Source organism: Glycine max, chromosome 14 (assembly GCF_000004515.6).
Source record: "Glycine max cultivar Williams 82 chromosome 14, Glycine_max_v4.0, whole genome shotgun sequence".
NCBI classification, from domain to species: Eukaryota; Viridiplantae; Streptophyta; class Magnoliopsida; order Fabales; family Fabaceae; genus Glycine; species Glycine max.
Genome location: NC_038250.2, coordinates 427,050 through 447,697, shown reverse-complemented (window position 1 = coordinate 447,697; position 20,648 = coordinate 427,050). Strand labels below are relative to the sequence as shown.

At 32.2% G+C, this 20,648-nt stretch overlaps 3 protein-coding genes across 3 annotated transcripts; all 3 read left to right on the top strand.

The window, feature by feature from the left end:
* The first annotated feature begins 2,434 nt into the window (after positions 1 to 2,434).
* LOC100803512 (rho GDP-dissociation inhibitor 1) lies at positions 2,435 to 4,979 on the top strand. The gene is made up of 5 exons (XM_003545023.4): positions 2,435 to 2,815; positions 2,914 to 2,980; positions 3,490 to 3,708; positions 3,803 to 3,927; positions 4,391 to 4,979. The coding sequence occupies exons 1-5, from the start codon at positions 2,615 to 2,617 to the stop codon at positions 4,460 to 4,462; spliced, it is 684 nt and encodes a 227-aa protein (XP_003545071.1). The 5' UTR covers positions 2,435 to 2,614; the 3' UTR covers positions 4,463 to 4,979.
* A 1,821-nt stretch (positions 4,980 to 6,800) lies between these two features.
* Positions 6,801 to 8,935, top strand: LOC100499686 (Fasciclin domain-containing protein). Its single transcript, NM_001251417.3, has 2 exons — positions 6,801 to 6,997; positions 7,899 to 8,935. Exon 2 carries the CDS (start codon positions 7,954 to 7,956, stop codon positions 8,722 to 8,724), a length of 771 nt encoding a protein of 256 aa, NP_001238346.2. The 5' UTR covers positions 6,801 to 6,997; positions 7,899 to 7,953; the 3' UTR covers positions 8,725 to 8,935.
* A 4,452-nt stretch (positions 8,936 to 13,387) lies between these two features.
* On the top strand, positions 13,388 to 20,075 carry LOC100818651 (fimbrin-5). Its single transcript, XM_003545581.5, has 15 exons — positions 13,388 to 13,600; positions 13,765 to 13,895; positions 13,995 to 14,165; positions 14,479 to 14,717; positions 14,807 to 14,978; positions 15,087 to 15,125; positions 15,268 to 15,336; positions 15,459 to 15,575; positions 15,949 to 16,160; positions 16,557 to 16,715; positions 16,848 to 17,047; positions 18,489 to 18,646; positions 18,921 to 19,017; positions 19,186 to 19,277; positions 19,630 to 20,075. The coding sequence occupies exons 1-15, from the start codon at positions 13,588 to 13,590 to the stop codon at positions 19,819 to 19,821; spliced, it is 2,061 nt and encodes a 686-aa protein (XP_003545629.2). The 5' UTR covers positions 13,388 to 13,587; the 3' UTR covers positions 19,822 to 20,075.
* Positions 20,076 to 20,648: the final 573 nt, after the last annotated feature.

Below are 20,648 nucleotides of genomic sequence, written 5' to 3'. Positions count from 1 at the left end.
ACAATTTGTGTATCACATCACCATTCACGTTGGAATTATTTACCTAACAACCACACACATAACATCTGGTAGCTGTAAATCTGGCAACAGACACCTGAAAAAAAAAAGTTTCTTGCAAAATGTGTTTGTCCGAGGTATGAAAAGGTGCAAATAATGTCTTAGTCAAAACACTAGGCAACAATCCCATCTTTCTTAATATGTTGCTGACATCATGACTGTGCATTTCTGCAATCCGAGAGTAACAAAAAATGAAACAAAACAAACATAAAATCAATGTTTGTTTTTTTAGCAAAATAAGGCTCGTAAGTAACCTTTTACTTTTATGCTCCACAAGTAAATCATTTTAATGAAATTATCATCAATACTTTTTATGATAGAGTATATGAGAATCCGTGATACAAGTATTTTAGGTACCCTTTGATAAATTTTGGATGCAGTTTAGTGGGCTGTCTGCTATCTTGCGTGGAAATGCCCATGATATTGACACCATCTTTTTGCTCTTCACACTCTCCACTCTTTTTTTTTTATATTCTCAAAATATCCCTTTTTCCTCTCACCTTGTCAAAATTTCCCTATTACACTACCTATTTGGTTCATCTATCTATAATTCTATATACATACATAAGTAAACTTCACTTGAACCTTGAGAGTCGTCAAATCAAAATTTTAACTCACAATAATTGTTAATCTAATCCAGTTATATAGCCTTGATTTCAATATTTTTGCATCAGATCAAAACTTTAATTTCACATTAATCATTGATATGATTCAAAACAATTAACAACTATATATATTTTATAAAAATTATACTATGTCAACAAATTTAAAATAAATTTTAATTTTGATAATAAATGCATTTGAAAATTACTACATATTAATATTATACCAACAATAAATAAAATAAACAACAAATTTTAACAATTACCTAGTATTATAATTCTTATTTATTATTTTTATATTCTTTTTTATTTATATTTTTCATATAAGAAAAATAGACTTGAAAATAAAAAAAAATGCTTGATCATGTTTCTTCTCTTAATATTTATTTTTATTATTTGAATAAAAATATACTCTTAGGATACAATAAATAGCAACACAAGTGATTTAGATAAAAAGAAGATTTACAAAAATATTTTAAGAGTATTTTTTTTTACTATATTTCTCATTGACTCATGTACATCTGTTGGATCGATTGACAAGTGCACAAAATTGTCTCATGTATTAAAGTTAAAACGAAAGTTGAAATGTCGAATTCACAGGAACTTTATTTGTACTTAAATAGGTGAATATATAATTTTAAAGCAATAAATAAATTAGTTTAAAAGGTTGTGAAGAAAACAGTAATTTAAATTAAAATAAACAAGAGAGAAAAACAGACATAAAAGCAAATTAATTGATTATAACGGAAAAGATGAAAAAAACTAATATTATTGCATAAGTTATTTCAGAAGATGAGAATGTTGGGAACTGTGACTACTAGAGCTATTCTTGATGTAATGTTAATAATTTTTTATTTATGATTATTGTAACTTTTGGTAAGAAATTGTATTCTCTTGAATTTTTTTATATGTTTTCCTTCTTCTCTCTTCTCCTTTTATAGATGCAGGTTAGTGCAACCCTCACATTAAGTGCGGTTGTCACGCTTAGTGAGTATGACGGTAAGCTCGCGCTTAGCGTGTGACGTGTGCTAAGCAGACCTTCACATTTCAAACTTCTCTCGACTTCCTGACGTTAAACATTCGTTGTTCGTTAAGCATCTTCATCGTGTTTGGCACCTAAAATGTGCTGAGAGAGCAATTTCATATCTTCAATTTTTCTTCTTTAGGTTTTACTTTGTTTTTCTAAGCCAATTATTCACCAATCACGATAAATTAACAACTTTTAACACTTTCTTCACCAAAACTTAAATGATGTTAAAATTTCAATTATTCACATAAAAATGAAGAATTAAAAAAAATTAACAATTCATACATTTTCTAATCTCAAAATATACCTATAGATAACAATAATTAATATCATCTTAGTTAAAAAGGTTATATTTCCAAAGTGATTCTTATTTGTCAGTAAATAGTAAGATAATTTTTTAATCCTAAAAATTACAAAATTGAAATGAAAATTCACCATTTTTGGTCTCCTTATCAATGGAGTCTATAACTCAATATATATATATATATATATATATATATATATATATATATATATATATATATATATATATATATATATTACCATGTCATGATGTCAGTAACATTTACAGAGATTTCGGATCACCACATGACCATTTCTGAAAATTAGCCATAAATTTATCTCTCTTCCCGAAATATTGATCAACAAGACAAACAAGCCATTTTTCCTTTGCCATCCCTTGCCTTTTTTTGCTTCAGGTTATTGATCGTTGTTGGGTTTTGCGAGACACAAACTATTATTGCTTTTTTCAGTTTCACTAATCCCTTCAAAACATTATTTTTGCATTGTTGCCTTACGTAGTCTTGGTTGCTTAATTATATCCATTTGTTTGTTTGTTGGGATTTTTTTGGTCATATTATTGTTGTTCCCTGTGACGGTTGATGAGTTAACCACCTTCCCTGTTGGAGCTGTTTCAAGTTCCAAGAAGATGGGGTTCGATGAAAACAAAGAAACCGGAGAGAAAAGTGATCATGCAAATGAAGAACATTATAAAAGTGAAGGCGAGCCCTTGAGCAGGCACGTGAATGAGTCCTCTATCCATGCAACTGAAGATGAGGAGGATGAAGTTGGATCCAAATTACAATTGGGTCCTCAGTGCACTCTTAAAGAGCACCTTGAGAAAGATAAGGTTTGTTTATCTGCTGGAATTTATCGTCATGTCATGTTTCATGCTTCATTCCTTATTGATTAATTCTCTTTTCCATTTCTTTTTTTGGTTGAATATAGGATGATGAGAGTTTAAGAAGATGGAAGGAACAACTACTTGGAAGTGTGGATGTGAACAATGTTGCAGGTTTATATATCACTTAATTAATTTTTCCCTTACAAGCATTTTTTTTTATTGTATTCAGAAGAATCAGAACACATTAGACATTTGACTTATTCTGTTCAAGTTGGTCGGACTATTGCGCAAGCATGAAAGCTTGTAATATTCAAATTGACATTATATTTTATTTCTAAAATTAATATAAGGCTATGTTATTAGTTATTACAGCTTAAATAATAATAATAATAATAATAATAATAATAATAATAGCAATAATAATAAATGTAACTGTTGACTTATGCAACTACAGGGAAGATTAACATGAGGAACCAAGAAAATTGGCATTTTCTGTTCATGTAATTAACAGTTTGAGGAATCATAATATTCACTATAGTCCATTAAAACTTCAAAACTAGTAGTTGGGATTTTTGTTTTGTGAATAATAATAGGAAGATTTCTTTTGTGTATGTTTATTATATATATGTTCTATTTTTCTAAACCTGTATCAATTATTACGTTAATCTTTTTCTTTCCAGAAATTCTGGACCCTGAAGTGAATATTACTTGTTTGTCTATCATCTCTCCTGATAGAGATGACATTGTTCTTTCCATTCCTGAGAATGGGAATCCAAAGGGTTTATGGTTTACTCTTAAAGAAGGTTGTCATTACCGCTTGAAATTCACCTTCCATGTGAGCAATAATATTGTGTCTGGCTTGAAATACACCAATACTGTTTGGAAGACTGGTGTCAAAGGTAAGTTTTTTTTTGTGCCAAATCTATTTCAAATTAAACTAGTAACATGCAAAATAAACTTGTTCAAGCATTCTTATAACAATTCTAATTTCAGTGGATAGCTCAAAAGAGATGCTTGGAACTTTCAGCCCTCAGGCAGAGCCTTACACACATGAGATGCCAGAAGAAACCACACCCTCTGGGCTATTTGCAAGAGGATCATATTCTGCAAGATCAAAGGTAATATTACTTCTAAATACATTGAACTTGATTGTACAAATATACACATGCACTCACACTCACAGTTTCATAATTGGATTATATATATTCCTCTTAAATAGTCACGCTATCATGGTATTGTCAATTCAGTTTATCACTTCCATAATTTTCCATTTATTTCTTTCATTCTTTCCTTATTTTTTGTAATGTTTCTTTATTAGAAGTGCCATATTGTCTGGCTTTAATATATTCTGGTGTTAGTTTCCTTGTACATGGATTACGGTCTGTAGTGGAGTCGAGGTTTGTTGGCCACCAACTTCTTGTGTTGTTCTTAATAGTATATATGGCATATCATCATAGTAATAAAATTTGAAGTGGTGCTTCACTGCATATGGCATAGAATAAAATTTGTATTTTCTTCTATTGTTGTATGATAATGAATTAATGATTCAACCATATACTATCATATTTTTTCTTTTTGCAGTTTCTTGATGATGACAACAAATGCTACTTGGAGATCAACTATACTTTTGATATTAGGAAGGAATGGGCTTGAACGAAGATGGCAATATACCCAATTTGCATCTGCAATAGTAATTCTTATTTATTTAGTCAAATATTTTTTTATTTCTATTGTATTGACTTGAGAAATTCAGATAATATATGTTAGGTACTAAATTCATGTTTGTACTAAAATATATTTTTTTGGTATTGACTAAAAGAGACAGAGACAAAGAGGACTCTTTTGTAACTTTCCCAATAAAAGTGCCCTAGTTGTCAACTTTTTTAGTTTTTATATCTCTTCTCAGCTTCATTACTTTTGCCAATCTAAATTTGCGACACAATAATCTTTTTACTAGTCCGGTTGCTTGAGTTTTGAATGTAATTTGAAGTATGTGGGCCGGACTTTTCAACCAATGAGGAGTGAAAATGGAAAAAATAATCTATTTTATTGGGCTACTATAATTCCGGATAAGCAAATTCATAAAAGAAAAAAAGTTATATTACAGATTAACAAATCCGGAAATTAGATCTGATAAAAAAAAAAAGTGCAAGAAGGAGGAAGACACAAGAAGGGAATGAAGGGTGAGATATAATGGGGAATAAAGTCGAATGTGCAGGAAATAAGGTTTAAGAGAAAAGAGAAGGGTAATTTGAGAATATTTAAAATAATGAGGATGCAAAGATGTAAAAAATAAGAAATTGAAACAAAATAAGTCTTTTTTTATGGGTTAGGTTGATCCATCATTTCTTTTAAAAAATAAAATAAAAATAAATAAATTATTTTATTTGTCTTAACTTTTTTCCGAATTTGATTATCAAATATAATTAAAAAAACATGTTATTAAACTAGTAAATCATAAAAAAGGTAAGTATTAAATGTAATTTAAAAAATTAATTGGTTAAATGGATTGGATTATACAAGTTGAAAATCCCTATCCAACTCAACCTATTTGGACTTGTTATATAAGTCAAATTATTGGATTGAATTTGTTTTTAACACCTTAATGTTGGTCTCTTACCTTTGTCAATCAACAAATGACCGATGTCTTATTTTTTAGGTTAGTAGTACTCGCGTTATCCATCGGTAGTTACCGTTTTCTAACCACTTTTGTTGCATTTGCTGATTATACTTGAATACATAATTTTTTCTAACATTATTACAGACCGTTTTTTTTTTTTTTAAGAAAACATTACTACAGTCCGTCAGAATTGCATCTAATGATGATTTTGTAGATAGGTTAGTGTCTTGGAAAATCAAAACGTGGTCCTATATATGCCTTGATGGTTACACAAGCCTAATCAATCAATTTAATAAATCTTGAGCACTAAGCCTATTACAAGTCTTAAATTGACAACCTACAAAAGATTATTTAATATGATTTTGCCCAACATCCATAATGTCCGTAATTATATACATATGGTATATTGAAATTATGAGTAATGAACTTTAACCATGAGCATTAGTTTTAATTTAATATTATGGAACAAAATTTAGTTAGTTAAACTTAACATAATTTTTTTTCTCCATCACATATACCTTACAAGAAATAATTTTAGTTGAGTCGAATATGATTATTATACATGATAAAATCATTCTATTAAATATTTAAAATTTGAATTCGAAACTTTTGATTAAATTGAAATAAATCATCACCCGTTAATTCATGTGTTTCATGATGACAAAAAAATTTTAATTATTGTGAAACAATATAGTTTGAGGACTTAAAGAGTTAAAGAGAAATGCAAGAAAGAGATTATAAAAAAAACTTGATCTCACCTTTATTTTTCATAGTTATGGAAGCTCCGTGCACTTTTTGTTTTATAGAGAAAACAAGTTTATTTTATTTCATGCTAGTCACCACATCTTTTATTGTAGTCCTGTGCATTTAATAATTAATATCAAGGCAAATGATGATTTTGATTTCTATATATATAAATTGATAATAATTTAGTTTTTAAAAAAACAAATTAAATGTGTAAAAAATATAACAATTATGTATTATCGTATAATTTAATATTAAATTGAATCTTAAAAAATATAACTTAATATCAAATTAATTATTTAACGTTTTAATGTTACACGATTTTAAGAATTAAAATGATAATTTAATTAAAAAATAGTTTTCCATCGTAGATTTTGGGGCATGTGAAGAGTAGCATTGGTATGGTATGGCTAAACGTCAGCTTCATTTTTGGTGATGAAAATAAATAAACTAGAAATGAAGTAGAAACCATTTATGTATGTCGGTTAGCTATGTGATAAAATGGGGAGATGGAAAATGGTGGGGTAGAGTGCAAGGTTGGTCTATGATGGGTTAAAGAAGTAATTTAGTTAAAGCGGATATGGAAAGGCCACCATACAAGGAGAGAAAAAAAAGTGTGTTCCAGAGAAGCATTTCCCATTAAAGTATATTATGTCTTCACCAAAGAACCACCCTCAAGTTAGAAGCATCTCTTTGCTGTAGCTGTAGCCAATAGTAATACCCTTCCAGCTGGTATACGTACCCTCCATTCTATCTTTATATACCCTCCTTCCATTCTCATTCCTCGTCCTTCACATTCTCCTCTCTGAATTCCTCTTATTCAGGTCTGTGTGCTCTTCTATCTCAATATCTTTCCTTTCCTTTAATTTACTTTTGTTCTGAATGCCACTCATTTTATGGTTAGGTGCAAACTTTTAGCTTTTCTTGCCTTTTCACGTTTGAATGCCATTTTTGTCTCATGGGTGCTTGTGATTTTGGATCAGCTAGTCTAGATCTGTCTCTTTTCATTATGGGGCTCATGAAATTATGTGAATTCTGTTACTGTGTACTTGACTGGTGTAAGTCTAACTCACCTACATTTGGCTTGTGTTTGTCAACAAGTTAGAAGCTTTGTGGGGAAAATTAACTAGTAATGGATTCATTCCATTGGCACTGGTTGGGGGTGATGATTGATAGTTTCAGAAAAGAAAATAGAAAATCTTTCGGCATTCATTTCATTAGGTTTCTGTGTCTGATCTCGAATTTAGCATTTGGAAATTTAGTCTTCTTGGAGTTCTGAATTTAACATTTTTCGGTAGTGTGAAGCAAAAGTAACACATTTTAAGTGTTATCCGCTTCTATCAAATTGTTATAGTGTTCATATCATACTCGATCTGCATTTCCTTCTGCTTGCTTTGGTTCAATTCGCAATCCTAGATCTTACCTTATTCATTTCATATTCTGTTGAATATCTTATTATTTTTCTTTTGCTCCTCTATGTTAACTTTTTTAAGATCTGGTTCCAGCCATTATGTTAGTCTATTATTAGTAAGCTGTAGACAACTTTTTAGTGAGATGTAAAGAAGGTTAGGTGGAAAAAAATTGAGGGGTTTATGATTTTTTATTTATTGGAGATTGAGTTTGAACTGGGAGTTCATTTTTTATTCCCGCATTATTTAACTTTTTCACAGGTTGGTAGGTTTTGTTATGATAAGATCTAACCACTGTGGAGCTCTTTTCATACAGGAATTTGGAGAGTATTGATATATCAAGGTAGGATAAACCAGTAGCCAAGGAAGATATGGAGTTTTCTATGATTTTCATTGTTAGCAACATTATGCTGCTTTTCAGTTCAGCATTTGCCAAAACTGCTAGTCCTCCCTCTCTGAGCCCAACTCCAGCACCAGCCCCGGCACCAGACTTCGTGAACCTCACTGAGTTACTCAGTGTTGCTGGTCCGTTTCACACCTTCCTTGGATACCTTGAGTCCACTAAAGTGATTGACACTTTCCAAAACCAAGCCAACAACACTGAAGAAGGAATTACCATCTTTGTTCCTAAGGACAGTGCCTTCAATGCTATAAAGAAAACTACCCTATCCAACCTCACCTCTAACCAGCTAAAGCAAGTGATCCTCTTCCATGCCTTGCCACATTTCTATTCTCTGGCTGAGTTCACAAGCCTTAGCCAAACCAGCTCTACTCCCACATTCGCCGGAGGAGATTACACTTTGAATTTCACTGATGATTCTGGGACAGTGCACATTAATTCAGGATGGTCCAAGACCAGGGTGAGCAGTGCTGTTCATTCCACAGATCCTGTTGCAATATATCAAGTTGACAAGGTGCTACTCCCTGAGGCCATTTTTGGCACTGATATACCTCCTGCACCTGCTCCTGCACCAACTCCTGATATTGCCCCTGCTGCTGATTCTCCAACTGAACACAGTGCAGATAGCAAAGCATCATCTCCATCATCCACTCATGATGGCTCCTCTTCTCACAAGCTCATCAGCTATGGAATCTGGGCCAACCTTGTCTTGGCAACTTTTGGTGTGCTGGTGCTCTTCTGATGGCACTCTTCCTATTGAATATTTAATTTAGATTATGTTTATGTATCTACATTTGCTGCCACTTGCTTTGATTTGAATCCATTTTTTTGAACATAAGTGTTATTCAATGTATGTATGAATGTGATTTCTTCTATTATACTATTTTTTTGTTAAATCTCAGCATGCGGATGTCATGTTATGTTATGACTGTATCTACCTTTTTTGAGAGTTTTAATGCCGTCACTTAAAGTTAAAGTCTATTCCTAAAGTTGATTTTATTCCCTAGAGGGATGTTTCCGGAAATCAAATGATTTACAAGCTCTATTTACGGTAGCTGAAATTAAATTAAAGATGCGGATTTTATATTGGACCTTTTAACGTTCCAGCTCCTGAAGACCCGGTATTTTTCATATCCTAGTGGCATGTGACAGGAGATGCCGTTTTGAAAAAAATAATCGAGGATATATTTTTTTCAATCCCAGATCTTGTAAGTATTATAAACATTTTTTTGGGGGGTCCTTGACAGCTTTTTAGGTGCCTAGCGATTTCATAATTCAAACTCTAATATTTACAAAAAGCTTTTTGGTCCTTGTAAGTAAAACTCGCACGGCGTTGAAGTCTTGAAGTCCATTTCCAATGCTACCTTGCTCTGTTGGGTTTATAAAGCCTACTGTATTTGATTGATAGTTCCTTGACCAAAAAAAAAATGTTGATAATTATGAGATGCTAAAGTAATTTAGGCCAACAAATCTTTGCAATGTCGTTTTCAAAATAACTACAAAGATAATTGAGAATTGGTTCTAGTATGAGCTGGACGACTTTGTTTCACCTAATCAGTACAGTTTCACTCAGGCAGGCACAATTCCAATAACAGTTATAGCGGAGACAGAAGTGTATATTAAGGTTTTTATGGTATTTAAGATTGATCATTAAAATCTATAGCACTATGTTAATTAAGGTTGATCATGATTCATGAAAAGCTGTATGCTATGCCTTGAGCTTTTTTCAAGGATACGCTTCTTGAGATGGATTAAATCTAGCTTTTTGGTGAGTTAATTTTGAAGTGTATATTCCTTTGCTCTTTACGTCTGCCTTTACTCTTAAGAGGGTTGCGTAAACGCCACTGCATCAAAGCATTAATATTAAGGGGTTATTATGGATGACTATAAAATTAGCCAAAGTTGGTCTTCCGTTCTCCTCCCATGTTTTCTTTGGTTGCTAATGCTCACTGTTTGATTCTTTTTGGAGAACTGGATGCATCTCAGTCAAATGCAAATTGGGTTTGGAGGTTGGACCTTTACTGTTCCAGTTGGACTCCTTGCCAGAAGCTGAGTAAAGTAAAAACAAGACTATTTAAGAAGTATTTGTTTCAGAGGGATCGGACCTAGGAAAAATAATACAATTTATTTAAATGAAAGTGACATTTTTTGTAATTAAAAAATAATAATAAACAAGTTTTTTTATCAAATTGAACAACTCCTACTAAATTGGTATAGCTCAGTTGGTTCTAAAGATCATGGATCAATTTTCACATAATACCTTGTTGGGAAAGAGTAATGATGATCTTTTAAGTGTAATTAAATCTCAGCTCGAAAATTAATCTCATAACAAACTCAAAGTGTCAAAGCTTATGGGATGCCTTGGGGTCCCATTGAGAAGATTTTTTTTTTAATTAGGATGATTACAAAAATAATGAACAACTCCATGTTTGATTAGTTTGTAAAGGAAAAGTTAAGAGAAAATTAAATTCTGAATATATAAGGTTAGTCCGGTGGTTGAGGAAGAATGAAGAGAGAAGGGCGGGTGGAATTATTATTATGTTCTTCAAATCATGAATAGGGTTTCAAAGATTAATGTTGTGTCTATTTTCAACATTGGAACAATTTTGGGAGAATAGAAATGAGTGTTTTTGGTTTGATAGAGACCATAAAGGTGAGAAATAAGCTTAAAAATGATAAGATTCATTTCTAATAATTTTTTACTTATTTTTACTCATCTTTTTATCTCTTTTTTCATCTCTTTCATATTTTTCTTTAATCAAACAACTTTATTTCTCACATATTTTTACTCTTCTTTTTTTATTTTCATCTACACTATTTCTCTCCTCTCAACCCAACACACACAGCCTAAAACATGATGGCTTTTTCTATCAATATATTTTAGAAATTTTAAGTCTCCTTTCTTTTTGTTGGGATTTATTTTATCTGTTATGGTTTGCTTTTGTTTTGTTAATAAGTCCTTATTTTATTTGTTAGGAAGTGTTTTTATTAATATAACTGATAAATTTATGTGCACGATTTTGAAGGAAAAAAAATAAGAGAAAAAAAAGCAAAATAAATATTGAAATCTTAGAAAAATAGATAGAAACTAGTAGAATTTGAGTTTGCACCTAATCTTTTGTAAATATTGAGTTTTAAGTAGTCTTGTTAACTTTTGTATAAAAATAACAATACATTGTCTTTGTTTTGGAATCAAGAATTTCTAATCATCTTTTCAACTTTAATTATGTAAGAAAACAAATTTTTGGAGTTTAAAAATGCTGAAAAGGTTAAAGGATGCACTGTTCTATCATCACTATTCATTAGTATCTCAATTCCCAAATGCCAGTTAACATCCTAGACGCTTGACCAACTCCTCGAACTCTAAATGCAAAAAAAATGTTGAACATCGATAGCGTTCCAGGGTCCCTGATGCTAGCCTGTGTGGGAGACACTAGACTACTAGCAAAATCACAGCGTTCTAGCATCTTGGATATGTTATTAGAGAAAAAATATAGAGACCAAAAATATTTTAAAAAATGTTTAGAGACTTAAAAACAAAATTTTAAAAAAGTTTAAGTACCAAAAATATTAAATCTTACTTTGTAATTGAACTGTTGTTCATTTATTGAAAGTTTTATTCATGAGATTGAGTAATGTACTCTGTTCCCAATGCTTTCTTGCAACTAACCACTGATGAGATTGGTCTTAAACGTGTGCATGATGAGAAATCATTTATGTATGATTTGGATATGTCCTTAGAATCTTAACAACTAAATTTAATACATATTGTCTCTTTGGAGGAACCTTTATAACTTAAGTGTTGTAATATCTTTTGCAGCTACCATTTCACTCAAAATCTCGTCCATGCCACAAGACACATCACTTAAAATCTCAATTTGTAGTCCACTCAAAAGTTCATCTTGGCTAACATTCAACAGACTTCAATTTCGATCGGTGTCATCCCTAGCATCTAATCCATCTTATATATTAGACAAATTAATAGTATAAGTGACTAGTAAAGAAGTTAAATACTTATACAACTTTGTGTGAAAAACTTAACATTGAAATAACATTTGAAAAGAAAAGGTGTTTTTAATCTCAGTTAGATAGATATTAAAGGTCAACTAGAGTAAATGTCAAAACGGTTGCATGTGATAGTTAATGGATTGGACCATACATGAATGGAGCTGTATAGTTCATTTAGAAGATATTCATGAGTTGGCCTTCCTTTTTATGATGAACACCGTTCTATTTGTGTCCAATTTTAATTTTTCAACTATCTTCATCGCCTAAGTGTAACATGCTTCATATTCAACATGACATTTAAAAATAATAAAGTTTTGAAATTGATGGTTCACGTTTATATAAAAGCACACTCATTAATGAATTTAAAGTAAAAATATTTTTATTGAAAGATAGAGAATTATGTTGTTCATAATATTTTTGTGCTCATTTTTACAATGAATATTTGTTTTCCTTATAGTTCCTCCAATATTTTAAGAACACTAATTAACTAGACCATTAATTAATAACGCATGCATAATAACTTATAATTTAATGTGACAATCTTGCAAATATTCCATATAAAATTTCTTATTATTTTCTAAAAAATATGAAATAAAAAATAAATATATTTAATATCTTGAAAACTTAGAAAGTATTCAATAATTATTTATATAATAAATAAGAAGATTAATAGGATTTTTTATAGATAAGAATTAAAAAAATTATTTTCTTTAACTCTTGTATTTGGTTTGATTGCGATGAAAATGAACTTTCTTTTTTATTGTTTTTGGCTAAACAGATACTTGAATATCTTCATCTTAAAGATAGACGTGCGAAGTGTTAGGTGTGAATGTATATAAAGAAAAGCCGAAATAAAAGTCGTTACTGAGTTCAGAATTTTTTTTAAATGAATTCATTGGATTGACTTCAACCGAACCGAACATTACTTTATGGTAAAATATAGCACGAGATTAAGAACATTACATATGTATAATTTTATATAATAATTTATAACGACGGAAAAACTGTAGACGGTGATGAGATATTTTTTGGTTGTGAAAAAGCAACAAAACAAAATAGATAAAAACAATAAGAAGGATTCTGAATTGGTGCCACATGTCATTCTTGTTTAATATTTAGGGATATATATGATTTAGTAATTAGCAACTGACATTTGACCATAACAAAGAAAAAAAACTTAATAGGTATATCTTAGTTAGTAACATACTATAAATTATAAGAAAGAATGTGAGTTTGATTTGATTCTCATAAAATATAAAATATATTATTAGGCAGAAATAATAAGAAAAATTAATCTCATAATTAAAAAACCAAAATTTATAGAAATAACTTAAAAGTATCATTAGAGAATCTAGTACCTTAATTAAGGTGCTAGAGAATGAAAAAAAGAAAAGCATTGTATTGGTATTGGTACCGTTTGATTTGATAGTATTTGCGTTGCATTCCCTTCGTCTTCGCGGGTCCTTTCGTTATTTTCTCCCCACCCCATTTCCTCTTCCTCTTTCGCACAATCAAACAAACACAAGCCTCTTTCTCTGAAGAATAAGAAGCTCCACGCAAATACGATGACGAAGCCTTTTAATCTCGCTCTCCTTTTATGACTTTCTCAGGTACGTTTTCTCAATTCTCCTTTCCCAATCGCTTCGTGCCAGCCTTGTCGCAATCTACTGTTGGATCGGTGTAATTTAAATATTCACGCATCGTTGATTTATTTCAAAACAAATTTGTTATCTCTACTGGCTTATAAACGTTTGATTTTCGTGTGTTGGTTCAGTGTTGTTCCGAGTGTTTGTTGTTTTTTCTCCAACCGAGTCGAACATGTCTAGTTTTGTCGGCGTCCTTGTTTCTGATCAATGGCTTCAGAGCCAGTTCACTCAAGTCGAACTTCGAACCCTCAAATCCAAGGTATGTTTCTTTCTTCCTCTCTTCTGATGTTTTTTTTCTTCGACACCACAATCTCGGACTCAGAACACGCATTGTGTATGTTTGTTACGTTCTTTCTAGTATGTGTCGGAAAGGACTCAATCGGGACGTGTTACTGTCGGAAATTTGCCACCTATTTTTAAGAAATTAAAGGGTTTCTCTGAACTGTTCACCGAGGATGAGATTAAGGATGCCTTGGCAGAGTCATATCAGAACATGGATGAAGAGATTGATTTTGAGTCGTTCCTTAGGGTGAGTTTTTGTTTTTTTTATTTTATTTTTATTTTACCCCCTGAGAAGTTAAGGCATGGTTTCTGAATTCCTCCTATGTGTTCATGTGTTTCTTAATTTAACTTTTACTGTATGTATTTAGAATGGTCTGTTTATTGCTTTCTCAAAGAAATTATTGGAAAATATACACTATGATGTCATTTGATGTTCAAATTGCCTCGACTCTTCACATATATATGCACCTAACATGAAACCACGATTTGTGAGTACTTTTATAGGTATTAATTATATTTATATTGGACCTAGCAACTTATTCAGTGACATTGGATGGCAGGCACATTTAAATCTTCAATCCCGAGCAATAGCTAAAGATGGTGGTTCAAAAAGTTCTTCTTCATTCCTGAAGGCAGCTACAACAACTGTTCATCATGCAATTAATGAATCTGAGAAAGCGTCTTATGTTGCACATATTAACAACTACTTGGCTGAAGATAAATTCATGAGTCAGTTTCTTCCAATTGATCCATCAACAAATGCATTGTTTGATCTTGCAAAAGATGGAGTCCTTCTTTGGTAGATGTTCATGACTCAATATCAGCTAATTAAAAAATATTGTCTCCCCTTTTTCCTCCCTGACTTTGTTGTTTATTTTATTGCTGCAGCAAGCTTATTAATATTGCTGTTCCTGGGACCATAGATGATCGAGCTATTAACACAAAAAGGGTTCTTAATCCATGGGAAAGGAATGAGAACCATACCCTTGGCCTCAATTCGGCCAAGGCTATTGGGTGCACGGTGGTTAATATTGGTACACAGGATTTAATTGAAGGAAGAGTAGGTTCAATCCTTGTTTTGTCCCTCTCCATGTTTCCAGTTTCCTTTTTTTTTTATTTGACTGACTTTAACTCATTTTTGAAAATTTTCCTGTTTGGTTATTTGTAGCCCCATCTGGTACTTGGTTTGATTTCACAAGTAATCAAGGTAAACTACTGAAACTTCCCCCCTTTTCCTTGCTTAATATGGAACTCAGATGAGGAAGTTGACACCATTTTCATTGGTAAGACATGTAAACTTATGCTGTCTTTTTTATTTGTTTAACTTTTTATTATGGTGGCAACATTAGATTCAATTGTTAGCTGATCTCAATCTGAAGAAAACTCCTCAACTTGTGGAATTAGTGGAAGATGACAAGGTGATATTGGATAATATTATTCCTCTTATTTGTAATTTACAAGTACAATGGTTTTCTTTACTTTTCATATGTCAGAAATGTGATTGAAATAAACCTCTATATTATATTTAACATGCTGGCAGGATGTGGAGGAGCTTATCAGTTTAGCACCTGATAAGCTCTTATTGAAATGGATGAATTTCCACTTGAAGAAAGCTGGATATGAGAAACAAGTTACAAACTTCTCTTCTGACCTAAAGGTGAGGGAAATTCTTACTTTGTATGCTGACTTACTCTAATAGAAATAATTCTGGACATGGATGAAATATTATCCAGTATTCCTTATTAACAACCTTTTATTATGCACACCACTGCCTTGATTTTTGTGCCTTTTAAATCAGTATTTTTAAATCAGTAAAAAAATTGTGGATCTTCTTGTTATATTCTGTTGGCCTTGACAACCATCTACAAGTTTCAAAGGAAAAGATTCACTATATTGCCCTACATCATGCCAATTGCTGAATCATTGTGTGGCTAGTTTTTTATGTGCATGGCAAATGTTTTCATAAAGAGATATAATATGATTCTAAGTTGCATGAGTCTATTATATCTACAATAATCTTCTTTTTGCAGGATGGAGAGGCTTATGCTTACTTGCTTAATGCTCTTGCCCCAGAAGTGGCAGGTCCATCTGCCCTAGCCACAAGTGATCCAACAGAAAGGGCAAACATGGTTCTTGAGCAGGCAGAGAAATTAGATTGCAAGAGATACCTCACTCCAAAGGACATAGTGGAGGGGTCACCTAATCTTAATCTTGCATTTGTTGCTCAAATTTTCCAGCATAGGTATGGTTCTTTTTAAGGGGTTGCAAATGTGCTAATTATTTCATTGTAAATTCATACAATATAACAATAAGAATCTTTTGGGATATGCTTCCAAGAACCCATGCTGTTTTCTGCCCTTCTATGAATTTGGATGGATGTGGCTCCTATATCATATAACATTGCCACTTAAGCGTATGCATTTTATTTGTTATGATCATCCTTAAATAGGCCTCTAAGTAATAACTAATAAGTAATGGATCTCGCTAGTTTGATTCATTTGTTAGGTACAAGTAAGTAGGGTTAGTGAAAGTTATTAAGTTAGAAAATGTATACAGTACAGGATGGATCTTGAGCGGATTTAGATTGTGAGTTTCATTTATATAAATCCAAAAATCCCTGTTACTTGTACTTTTGTAGGAATGGCCTTACAACAGTTGACAGCCAGAAAATGTCCTTTGCTGAGATGATGACTGATGATGCAGAGACATCTCGGGAAGAACGATGCTTTAGACTATGGATTAACAGTCTTGGAATTGCCACTTATGTCAATAATGTTTTTGAGGATGTCAGAAATGGGTGAGTTTTCCACTGTTCATTTGGCTCATCATCTGTGTCCTCCATTTTCTTATCATTTTTGTTTTTAAGTTACATCTTCTTTTGAAATTTTCCTTGATCTTAACTACTGGTTATGATTTTCCTTTACCGCAGATGGGTTCTATTAGAAGTTCTTGACAAGGTTTCACCTGCATCTGTCAATTGGAAGTTGGCCACAAAGCCTCCTATAAAGATGCCGTTTCGGAAAGTTGAGAACTGCAACCAAGTTATAAAGATTGGGAAGGAACTAAACTTTTCATTAGTGAATGTTGCTGGTAATGATATTGTACAAGGGAATAAGAAGCTCTTATTGGGTGAGTTTCATTTTTTCCCTGCTTTGTGATGATTTGTTAGTGCTAGAAATTTGTTATGATTGTGTGGTTGGTTCCCTCTCTTTTAACATCTGCTTGAATTCTGTTTTTTCCTCATTCATTGGATATTTTGATGGGTCAACACATTTTTTTATGCTTCTACACTATAGTTAAATCTGCCAACTGAAGATAATCAATAGCCGAGATATGTTCTTGAGATTTATTGCTGAGGAATATCAGAATATTCTCTGTGGCGCATATTCATGTTATACAAATCAAGATATATAATATATGTGGTACAAAACATAAAGCTCTAACCCTTATTTATAATAATACAATGATTGGATGCCTCTAAGGATTAGTCTTATGGCTTTCGGCTATAGGGATACCTTACTTTCAGCAAAAAAAAAATAGTAATACAATGATCGTGGTCCTAATTAAATAAGGAAACAAATCTTGAAATATAAGGAAATAGGGAAATCTTGAGATAATCCAAGACCTCTAAATTACTCAGCGATACAGTGAAAATAGGTTTAAATATGTTTTTAGTTCAATATTTTTGCAAGTTTTTTTTTTGGTCCCAATAGTACAATTTTTCATATTTCTTTGGTCCCCCAATGTTCCAAACTGATGACATTTGGTCCTCGACATCAATTGGGGTCTGTTAAATGTTGATTGATATATTTGTCTCGTGTGGCTATAGAAAATGCATCATCTGTTTTATTGTGCCACGCCTCCCCATCCCACCCTGTTGCCCTTCGCATTGTGAACTTTGAACAAATCACTCACTTGTCAATGCACGAAAAACAGTCCTCTTAACGAAATCTTCACAACAGTGGCCTCCATTTTTGGCTGTATGGTTGCAGTTCCAACCTAAGTCTCAACTCCACCTATCCTTATCCACCAAACTTCTACTTCGAGGTCAGCAACAAGGGTGCCATTTCCTTTTTTGTGGTGGACACCACCAAGTTCAAGTTCCAAAAGGAGGACAAGATCTGAACTTTCTTCAAGAATGTCTCTTGTTTCTCCCCACCCCAATAGGAAGATCGATTATCCTATCAGATTGATAGGATTCAACATTTATTTCTGATCCTTCAATGAACGAAATAGTTGAAAAAAAATTGGAAGATGAAGTGTAAAATATGGGGGATGGGCAGTGATGATGTGGTAGCATAATGGATATTGGATAAAATAAAGCCATGTGGCAATTATGGCTTGGCTCACTGTTAGCCTCATCATCTTGATTCACTTAACTTGGGGACTAAAACTACACACTCTGGAATAATGAGGGACCAAAACGATAGAAAAAAAATTATGACTAAAAGCAAAAACATATATTATTGGATATTTCTCTTATATTCTAACATTTTTATTTGTCATTATTTTGTTAAAAATCTCCCCCATGATATGTAGGGAATATTCATCTCTGTTTTTCTGTCCCCAGCATTTTTGTGGCAGCTGATGAGGTTTACTATGCTTCAACTTCTGAGAAATTTGAGATCGCACTCACAAGGTAAAGAGATTACTGATGCTGATATTCTAAACTGGGCAAACAATAAAGTGAAAAGAGCAGGAAGAACTTCTCAAATGGATAGTTTCAAGGTATAAAACCACCTATTGAGTTATGTGTGTGTACATGTGTGCTTATATAGTTCTTGCTACTCTTAATTCGACATTTATTTATAACAATCATCAGTCTTAAACATTTGCACTGCTCATATTGGGAGAAAAATCACAGGCTATCTGTTATCAATAGTACTAAAAGTAATTTTATTAAGGCTTTTGAATGAAGAAAAGGACTGTTCAGTGTACATGATGGTTGCTTTGATGTTGGACTACAACTCATTGTTGATATTTATGTGTTGTGCTTCATCAGGATAAGAATCTTTCTGGTGGCGTTTTCTTCCTTGAGCTTTTGAGTGCTGTGGAGCCAAGGGTTGTCAACTGGAGTCTTGTTACTAAAGGGGAGACTGGTATGTCAACTCTGTCATTCTGTTGAGAAATAGTGCTGGCTAGAATTCTGCTTGCAACTCTTTAATTTCACATTAAGCATTATATTTGACAATTGACATTAATATGATGTGAATATGTTATCTTATGAGCAACAATTGAAATGGTCAAATTTGTCATATGAATTGCAGATGAAGATAAGAAGTTGAATGCAACATACATAATCAGTGTTGCCCGAAAACTAGGGTGTTCCATTTTCCTGTTACCTGAGGACATAATAGAGGTACGTTTGTTGATGTTAAACATAATTTTGTTGGTAATTGTCTATGAAAAGGGGAGTATGGACTTAATTGGTTGCAGTTTGTTTCCAATAAATATGCTTTTATAGGATTAGAAATTGATGTTTCTGAAATCTTAAAATTGGAATGGTACGTTTTAACAATTGATCTGGTGGATATAACGGAGAGCTTGTCATTTATTAAACATAAATAATGTATATGGAAAAGCATTTTTCTTCTATTATCTAAATATATTTGTTCATTGAGCTTCCTGCCCACATACTTCACTAATCTTGCATTTATTTGGCTGAGAAATTTTGTGTCACTCTTAGCTTATTATGCATTTAACCTTAACAGGTCAACCAGAAGATGATACTCATTTTAACTGCTAGCATCATGTATTGGAGCCTGAAGAAACCTGAAGAAAACATCACCCCCGAAGCATCGCCTAAAGCTTCAGTAGATGGTGAAAGCGAAACAGATGTAGTGGACGAGGTATCCAATTTAGCCATTGATGATACAACTTCGGAGAATGCTAGCTCTTCTTAAGTTAGTAAGGTTGAAGCAAACCATACTCAATGGAGAATGAGCGGGAAAAAACGCATTTTTGTTTATAGGGCAAAAGGAAGATGCCAACCTCTTGGTTCCCAGTTCGAAAGAAAGCTTATTGTTATGAAAAACCACAGATAATAGAAGGATCTTGTAAATTATTCTTTAGAATTTTTTTGTACTTAGGCATATTCTTTCATGAAAATTGCATGCAAATTTTCCCAATAATAATGTGGGCGGAAGGCATCATTTTATTTTCGGTCTGATTGTTAAGATTATTCTTAATGCGTGCATACAGATACGGGTTGAAGTGGATGAACTGAACCAGTAATGATTATGCACTTCATGTAAGTGGTTTTTCTATTTCAAGTCTGGGATTCAAGTATAATACATGTAGTTGATGCTATAGCAATTGGAGACCTTTATGCCAACTTTTGTGTTTTCTTCGAAATGCAGATTTATTCTTGGTTTCTTTTCTTCACTTGGTTGCCAATATAGCCAGCAGAATAGTAACATTATACATCCACTCGCATTAAACAACGCAACAACAATAGCAAAGCATTTTCTTACTAGTTGGAGTTAACTATGTAGCGTAATTTTTTGTTAATCATGTTTATAAACAAATTATTGACCAAATCTTTTAATTGTTTTATTTTATCATTTTTCTAGATCTCATTTCTAGTGATTCGACTATCCTTCATTTGATTTACTTTCCTCATTAGAACTTTTTCAAGTCTTGTTCACACATTCAAATAATTAAGGCAAGTTTCTACTGTCCTTTATGTAATAAGTGCTATCCCGACTTTTTATTGCCTAAGATTCACCTG

Coding starts and splice junctions, on each gene's coding strand:
- LOC100803512 (XM_003545023.4), top strand. CDS start 2,615: ATGGGGTTCGATGAAAACAAAGAAACCGGAGAGAAAAGTGATCATGCA. Junction 2,816..2,913: donor AGCACCTTGAGAAAGATAAG/GTTTGTTTATCT, acceptor GGTTGAATATAG/GATGATGAGAGTTTAAGAAG. Junction 2,981..3,489: donor GGATGTGAACAATGTTGCAG/GTTTATATATCA, acceptor TTTTCTTTCCAG/AAATTCTGGACCCTGAAGTG.
- LOC100499686 (NM_001251417.3), top strand. CDS start 7,954: ATGGAGTTTTCTATGATTTTCATTGTTAGCAACATTATGCTGCTTTTC.
- LOC100818651 (XM_003545581.5), top strand. Junction 13,896..13,994: donor TTCGAACCCTCAAATCCAAG/GTATGTTTCTTT, acceptor CGTTCTTTCTAG/TATGTGTCGGAAAGGACTCA. Junction 19,278..19,629: donor TACCTGAGGACATAATAGAG/GTACGTTTGTTG, acceptor TAACCTTAACAG/GTCAACCAGAAGATGATACT.